This window comes from Rousettus aegyptiacus, unplaced genomic scaffold (genome assembly GCF_014176215.1).
Source record: "Rousettus aegyptiacus isolate mRouAeg1 unplaced genomic scaffold, mRouAeg1.p scaffold_m13_p_2, whole genome shotgun sequence".
Classification (NCBI taxonomy): Eukaryota; Metazoa; Chordata; class Mammalia; order Chiroptera; family Pteropodidae; genus Rousettus; species Rousettus aegyptiacus.
The window spans coordinates 172,130,531-172,137,635 of NW_023416295.1; the positions used below are offsets into that span (position 1 = coordinate 172,130,531).

The window sequence follows — 7,105 nt, forward strand, 5'->3', positions numbered from 1 at the left end:
AGCACAGCACAGCACACAGAATTTTAATTTCAGCATCTTAATTTCCAATCCTGTATGATCTTAGGAATTATCTAAATCAAAAGAACCACCGTTTTCTTGTCTTTCGAAGGAAAATGGTTGTTCTCGGATTTCGGATGTTTGTAAAGCTTCAAGAGAGCACTCAAGAGTGTATAAGGAGGTTGTGAGAAATCTCAACCGAATGAGGTAGAGAACCTCATATTCGAGGTTTCTTTGGGGAGATAGTGATGTAGGGGCTGTGTTGCCAGATTTGTAACATGAAGGACATTTGTAACATTGGGGATAAGAATATTCCAGTTTCTGCCTAGGCATCCTGGCCCAAGAGAACCTGAATTTCCTAATCAGGGAGAACAAGAGGTTTTTTCTGACGTCTGGAAGAGTATCTAACAGTCGCAGGTGCTCAGTAATGGCTTAATGAAGACCGGGGTCAGGGTGAAGGAAGGAGGGTGGTGTCAAAAAAAGAAAGACGCCGTGGGAATCGGGACAGGCACAGCACCCCGGGAGTTCCACGTCGCTATAGGAACGCCTACCCCGCGCGCACACCCACGGGAGAACTACAAGTCCCACAAGCGCCCGCGGCTTCCCGGAGCCCAGGGGAGGAGGGGCGCGGGCGAGCGCGTCCGCGGCTGTTTCTCTTTTCTGCAGCGTGATTGGCCTGCGGCTTCGGGAGGTGGCCAATGAGTGCCCTCGGGGGAAGCGGCGAGGCCAATTGGGATTCCCGCGCCTGGTGACGGTAAAAGAAACCTGTTAGGTCTCGTGGAGAAACCCCGGGGCGTGGAGATGAGCGGGGAGCGCTTTTCGTGTCGGGGACAGGGATTCCCGAGAACCTTGCTCGGGAAGCCCTTCTTTAGCAAAGTGAGGATTAGACATCGGGAACGCACCCCAAAGCAGTCCATTGATGTCAGGGGGCATTTTAACCGGGGAGAGAGGTGGGGAAAGAGCATGGCAGGGGAAGTGTGTGCTAGACAGCTCTGCGAGAGCCGGCCTGGTGGCAGCTGAGGGGCGAGGGGGTCGTGGTCTTTACCACTCAGGTTCGAGTGACCACCGAACGAGGTAATATCTGTGCCAAGAAAGTGCCTGGCATGTGGTCAGCACTATAGACACTCTCCTTACTGTCACACAGGCTGGCGCAGGTGGGACGTGCCCAAGACAGTGCGGCTAAGGGCCGGTCCCGTGCAGCTCAGCTCTCAGGGCTGTGTGACTCTGGATCTCTGGCCGTCGCCCCCGCCCGCCCCCGGCCTCCGTCCTCACTCCCTGAGTCCGCTCCTCAAGGACGGCAGGCACATCTGGCTCGCCTCTTCATCCCTGGTCCCGCGCTTGGCTTCCCCCGCACGATGATGGGACGAGGCGAGGGACACAGCGACTCAGTGGCCGTGAGGCCCGCCACTCTGCGAGCCAGGCCGCTCACTGTCCCCCTGGGGTTCCCTCACGCCCGCCCAGGTCCCGCTCTACGACCAGTGGGAAGACGTGATGAAGGGGATGAAGGTGGAGGTGCTCAACAGTGACGCCGTGCTCCCCAGCCGGGTGTACTGGATCGCCTCTGTCATCCAGACGGCAGGTGGGCGCTCCTCTGGCGCAGGCACAGGGTCAGGGTCAGGGTCAGGGTCAGGAGCGTGGCAGCTCCAGATGGGTGGGCAGTGCTGTAGGCAGAAATTGGCTTCACGATACAAAAAACCATCCGCTGGAGTTTCTGCCTCCTGTGCAACTCTCCTCCGTTGTCTACCTTAGAGGGCACCACGGAGCTCGGTGAGTTTGGGACGTCCCATTTTTTTAAGTCTACGCTAAGGATCATCTGGCTATAGAAAGCTAATTCTCCCCACTGGGCTCTACTGCTTTCCACGTAAGTGGCATGGTTCGGCCGTGACTCCTGTGGACAGCAGAGACCCCGTGCCTGGAGGAGCCCCTGGACGAGGCAGTGGCACGTCCAGTGTCCGCTGGAGAAGGGGGAAGGCCTCGAAGCCCTGTGCCCGCCCCCCGCCCTCACTGGGCTCTCTTCCTCCTTCCAGGGTACCGAGTGCTGCTCCGGTACGAAGGCTTTGAGAACGACGCCAGCCACGACTTCTGGTGCAACCTGGGAACCGTGGATGTCCACCCCATCGGCTGGTGCGCCATCAACAGCAAGATCCTGGTGCCCCCACGGAGTGAGTCGATGAGAACGTGGCCCGTGCTGGTTCCCGCGGGGCCCTTGGTAGAAGGAGCGTCCTCTGCCTGAGGTCAGGACAGAACCCCCCTGCCGCATCTGTCCCAGAGGCCCTGGGGCAGATCAAGGTTGTGGAGCTTGGTTCTGTGGGATGAAGTAACTGCTTTCCCAAAAGGGCAGAAAGACACAGGTGGTTCTGGCCCCTCTGTGATGGCCGTGCGGCTCTGGCGCCCTCTGCTGGCGGGAGTGTTGTCGGTCTGTGTAACCAGGAATCTGCTCCTGTCTCGCAGCCATCCACGCCAAGTTCACCGACTGGAAGGGCTACCTCATGAAACGGCTGGTGGGCTCCAGGACGCTCCCCGTGGACTTCCACATCAAGGTCTGGCATGAGCCCTTCGGGTCTCCTAACTGGTCGCCCTCCTGTCCCTCCTCCCATTTTCTGTCCTTCATGCTGCTCCTTGGAGTGTTTTTTGCGAGACAGCCTTGCTCAGCAGCCTAGCGGCTCCGCACTTCTCAAGGGAGGATGGCAGCTGCCGTCTGCCCTCCCAGCCTCCGCCCGCCCAGCCTCTGACCCAGCCACGTGGACCACACTGCTTTGTGTGCCATTCGCTCTTCCAGATCCCCTCCCTCGTTCACAGCATTTTTCAGGAGCATTCAGTCCACAGATTTCATTAAGTACTTGTATACGAGGCCCTGCGGGAATACAGACCCCGCCTTCCGGGACTCTCTAGACTGGCAGGGGAAACGAAGTCACACACGTGAATAATTATCAAAAGCCTTGGTTCTGAACCAGGGATGTGCTTCGGGATCACTTTGTGGCTTTTAACTCTTTAAAAATTATTTAGTTCTTTAACCGAAAAAGTCCTGCATTGGGTAAAATTTCAAAGGACTCTCAAGGGTACGCAGTGAAGACCAGTCTCTCCCGCTCTGTACGCCAGGCCTGCTGTGGGTCTTGCTCACGTAGGTGCCTGGGCCACAGCTGAGGTCTCCTGACCCGGGTACTCACAGGTGTACTTCCGGTGTTGCCCTGGGCATCACAGCAGGGCAGGTGCCGCGAGGACACGAAATCGAACTGGCCTCAGGGCCTGAGGAAGAGCAGGTACCAAGGCTTCCTGGAGAAAATGGCGTTCGAATTCCAACTTGATGGGTAGGGCGCGGGTGGTATGGAAGCCAGCAGTAGAAAATGAGGATGGCGTGGAAGTTCGGGCCACCGCTTCCTCGGACCCTGCTTCCTCCCCTCAATTCTGTCCCTCCGGGGCAGGGAGCTGGCCGGCATGGTCACTGCCCCTTCCGCCTCCAGGACTGCCCCAACCACGGCTTCAAGGTGGGCATGAAGCTGGAGGCCGTGGACCTGATGGAGCCGCGGCTCATCTGCGTGGCCACGGTGAAGCGGGTGGTGCACCGGCTCCTCAGCATCCACTTCGATGGCTGGGACAACGAGTATGACCAGTGGGTGGACTGTGAGTCCCCAGACATCTACCCTGTTGGCTAGTGTGAGCTCACCGGCTACCAGCTCCAGCCACCCGTGTCCACGGGTCTGGGCTCTCGCGGCCCTGAGGGGCTCTCGACTTTGCTTTCCTTTCTCCTTCCTGGCATCCGCCCCCGCCCCGTGCCCATCTCACTGTCGGTGTGAGATGGAGAAGTGTGGCCCACCTGTGAGGGACGAGTCGCCCTTGCGCCTGACTTCTCCGTCTCCCTCTCGCTCTGGCCTGCAGAGCTCCTTCCTTGACCTTGCCCACTCTGTCCTAGGCTCATGCCCTTGGGCACCAGGTAAACTGCCCAGGTCCCTCCGAGCAGCCCTGGTGACGAGGGTGTTCTCCAGTCCCTCCCCAGCCCTCTCCCCCATTCTCTTTGCCAGGCTTCGGCGTTCCTTCTTGGGGCGGCCTGTGCGTGAGGGAGGCGAGTGCGGGGTGGGCAGCGGTCTCAGGATGTGCCTCTGCGCTGCGTTTTCTCAAACTCTTCTCAACTTGGCCCCTGTTTTTTTTACGACAGAGCCAGCCACACCTCTGAAGACCAAAGAGGCCACGAAGAAGAAGAAGAAGCAGTTTGGGAAGAAACGTAAGCGGCTCCCTAAGCAGCGTGGGCCGGCGTGGGGCCGGGATCCGCGGGGCCAGCGCCCGTGGGCACGGAGCCGGGATTTCCCGCCTGGATGGTGCTCTTCACGGTCCCCCCATCTCCTCTGCTTGCCCTCTGGTCCCGTGGGCTGTCACCGTCTGTCTCAGAGCCCCAGAGCATAACAGGGAGTGTTCGGTTTCTGGCAGTGGTCAGGATGCCCAGAAAAAAAAAGGGGTCGAGGAGAGGAGGGGAGGGACCCGACTCCTGCCGCCCCATGGCAGAACCGGACGACACGTCCCCCTCAGCAGTGCACAGCTGCTGGGCATGAAAGTCAGAGGCCTGGGAGGAAAAGGCAGCTGTTTCTCGAGGCCACCAGGCTTCCCTTGTGACCCCCTGAGGGCGAGATGAGAGCTACAGCCAATCTTTAGGGTCATTTCACTGGGTGGGGCCCGCTCTCAGCAGGTCCTGAGCCCGGTGTGGGCTCAGCTCAGAGGACAGCGGGTGGCGAGGGTCAGGGAGTGGTGGAGGCCGAGCATTTCTCTGGAGCTGCGGGCCAGCGGCAATGATGTGGCACCAGAAACAGGACAAAGAGGTCCCTGAGCAGAATTAAGATCACACGAGGGTGTGGAGGGCCCCGAGGGATGATGTCCGAAGCTCAGGCCGATCCCCCCACATTGGTGCCAGGCCCTCTGCTCCACTGCCCATGCGCCAGATGAGACCCCGCGTTTGAGCCTCACGCGGATACAGCCCTGATGGTGGGTTTAATGCCGTTTTTATTCAAAGGGAAAAGAATACCGCCCACCAAGACCCGGCCCTTGAGACAGGGGTCCAAGAGGGCCTTGCTGGATGAGGACCTGCAGGCGGCGGAGAAGACGTCGTCGGAGCCCGCTCCTGATGAGAGTAAGGGCCCCCGGCCGGGCCGAGGCGGCGCCAGCCTGCTCCGGGGCTCAGACGTGGCCCCGCTTCCCCACCTGGGCACAGAAGGGTAGAGTCAAGTCTGAAGGGGATGCTCTGGGCACCACGCGGTCTTCCTCATGCCCCCGGCCTGAGGAGCTTCCCAAATGTCCACCCCGCTCTGACCGGAGCCGGCAGCTGCATTCTGGCCGCGCCGTCTGCCCCGCCTCATGCGCCCGGGCGGGCAGCAGGGGCGCAGTGCCCGTGATCCTGACACAGCCTGCCTGGCGACGTGCGACAGGGCCCCCGGCCTTCTCGTCACTGACCCCCCCGGAGGGGAAGGTGCTCTCCCCGCCTCCTCCTGAGGTCCCCACCTGTAGGAAGCCAGGTCCTGCGCCCGCCCGTCCCCAGGCTGCGTGTGCGCTCACGCTGTCCTCTCGGCCCTCCCGCCTCTCCCTCTTTAGTCATCGCTGTGCGCGTGAAGGAAGAGCACGTGGACATGTCCACGCCTGACAAGGCCTCGAGTCCAGAGCTGCCTGTCTCCATTGAGAACATCAAACAGGAGACAGACTGAGCCTTCCCTGCTGCCAGCATGGCCGCCCCGCGGGAAGCTGCTCCAGGCCTCCTCTGTTGCCACCGCCCCCCACCCCACTGCAGCTCGGACACTGCGTCTTTTTGCATAAATTCTGCCTGGTGCTTTGAGGGCCAGGCACTGAGGTCCAGCTGGGGGCTCCTCTGACCCACGCTGTGGCCTCTGCCCACCTCCTTGGCAAGGCCTAGTGACTGGGGCTGCCTAAGTGCCCCCCCCACACACACTTGTGTGAGCAGCTCCCCCTCCAGCTAGGGTGCCTGAGGCTGCCTCCCTCACAGCCCTCTGTGTCGGGGTGGGGGGCTATCCCTCAGCCACTCTGTAAGACAGTGAGTGTGCGTGTGTGCGCATCGGCGCGTGCCCGGTCGTGAGGGCCTGCAGCCACTCTCCTGAGGAGACAGTGGTGACGGGTGGGACGGGTGCAGCCTCTGCCTGAAAGCCACCTCTTTCCCCTCCTGGGTTGGTTCTCTGCTCCCCCTAGGTCCCTAGGGAGGTTGGGGGGTCCGTGCGGGCACCCAACTCTGGCGGGAAGCTGAGAAGCAATGATCAGGATGTGGGTTTATTTCAGTGACTCGTGAGGTGGCCTTGACCTGCGTTCTGTTGACGTGAGCAGACTCCCATTCCTGAAGGGAACAGTGGAGCGGGGGGGGGGGGTCTGTTCCTTGGGTTGGGCTCGCAGGGGCCTGAGGAGGGAAGTCCACACCGGCCCCTGTGCCCCGTGGGGAGTAGGGGGACAGGGGCGGCAGGACCGGAGGGTGAGCATGGCCGGGGTGTGGAGGAGACCCCCGCTGAGAGGGAGACTCACCCGCATGGAGCGTAACCTGCGCTAGAGGCTGCTTGGCTGGGCCTGTCCCTTCCACTCCCCGCTCACCGGGGCCAGGTACAGCCCCGCCAAACAGTCGCAGAGCTGCGACATGCAGCGGTCAGCCCTGCTGACCGCGGTGGCCCTGCAGGACCTGGAGGATGAGGAGAGGGGCGACAGGACACGCCTCCTACGCCACGTCCGTAGCTCAACCCGGATGGTCCCTGCTCCCCTGAAGTTACATTCCGGAAGTTCACTTGTGTCTGCCCAAATTACAGCTTGTATGTTTTCCAGTCTTCGTTGAAACCGTCTCCTCTCTGGTCACCTGTGTCTGTTCAATAACGCCACCTTCTGGAAGCTGAGGTGCGGGCAGGCTGCAGCCTCGGCCCTTTCTGTGCGTGGGGTGAACTGCACTGCCGGCCGGGGCCCCGCGTCTGCCTGCGTTCTCCAAAAAGTGACTGGTTTTAGGACAGTGACGATCAGGGACAAGTTCTGGGACAAAAGGGGCATTCTCTCACACACATTTGGGTGGCGGGTGCCAGGTCAGTGGCATCAGTCCCCGGGCAGGAAGGTGGCCTGGGTATGCACTCTAGCTCCTCAGCCTGCC

The 7,105-nt window shown here is 60.9% G+C and overlaps 2 protein-coding genes across 3 annotated transcripts; both read left to right on the forward strand.

The window, feature by feature from the left end:
• Positions 1-915: 915 nt before the first annotated feature.
• Positions 916-3,666, forward strand: LOC107508091 (lethal(3)malignant brain tumor-like protein 2). The gene is made up of 4 exons (XM_016139623.2): positions 916-1,576; positions 2,025-2,159; positions 2,449-2,537; positions 3,459-3,666. The coding sequence occupies exons 1-4, from the start codon at positions 1,489-1,491 to the stop codon at positions 3,648-3,650; spliced, it is 504 nt and encodes a 167-aa protein (XP_015995109.2). The 5' UTR covers positions 916-1,488; the 3' UTR covers positions 3,651-3,666.
• A 7-nt stretch (positions 3,667-3,673) lies between these two features.
• On the forward strand, positions 3,674-6,804 carry LOC107508090. Of its 2 annotated transcripts, none has more exons than XM_036237567.1 (3): positions 3,674-4,216; positions 4,997-5,113; positions 6,650-6,804. In XM_036237567.1, exons 1-3 carry the CDS (start codon positions 3,793-3,795, stop codon positions 6,661-6,663), a joined length of 555 nt encoding a protein of 184 aa, XP_036093460.1. In that variant the 5' UTR covers positions 3,674-3,792; the 3' UTR covers positions 6,664-6,804. The 2 variants fall into 2 exon arrangements, with proteins under 2 accessions (XP_036093460.1, XP_036093459.1); XM_036237566.1 differs by lacking the exon at positions 6,650-6,804 and adding an exon at positions 5,572-6,642.
• Positions 6,805-7,105: the final 301 nt, after the last annotated feature.

What these genes read in the sequence shown, in the direction of transcription:
- LOC107508091 (XM_016139623.2), top strand. Translation starts at nt 1,489, where the DNA reads ATGAAGGGGATGAAGGTGGAGGTGCTCAACAGTGACGCCGTGCTCCCC. An exon ending in GATCCTGGTGCCCCCACGGA is followed by an intron (nt 2,160 to 2,448) that starts GTGAGTCGATGA and finishes CCTGTCTCGCAG; the next exon opens with CCATCCACGCCAAGTTCACC. An exon ending in CCGTGGACTTCCACATCAAG is followed by an intron (nt 2,538 to 3,458) that starts GTCTGGCATGAG and finishes TTCCGCCTCCAG; the next exon opens with GACTGCCCCAACCACGGCTT.
- LOC107508090 (XM_036237566.1), top strand. Translation starts at nt 3,793, where the DNA reads ATGGAGAAGTGTGGCCCACCTGTGAGGGACGAGTCGCCCTTGCGCCTG. An exon ending in GAAGCAGTTTGGGAAGAAAC is followed by an intron (nt 4,217 to 4,996) that starts GTAAGCGGCTCC and finishes TTTTATTCAAAG; the next exon opens with GGAAAAGAATACCGCCCACC. An exon ending in GGAGCCCGCTCCTGATGAGA is followed by an intron (nt 5,114 to 5,571) that starts GTAAGGGCCCCC and finishes CTCCCTCTTTAG; the next exon opens with TCATCGCTGTGCGCGTGAAG.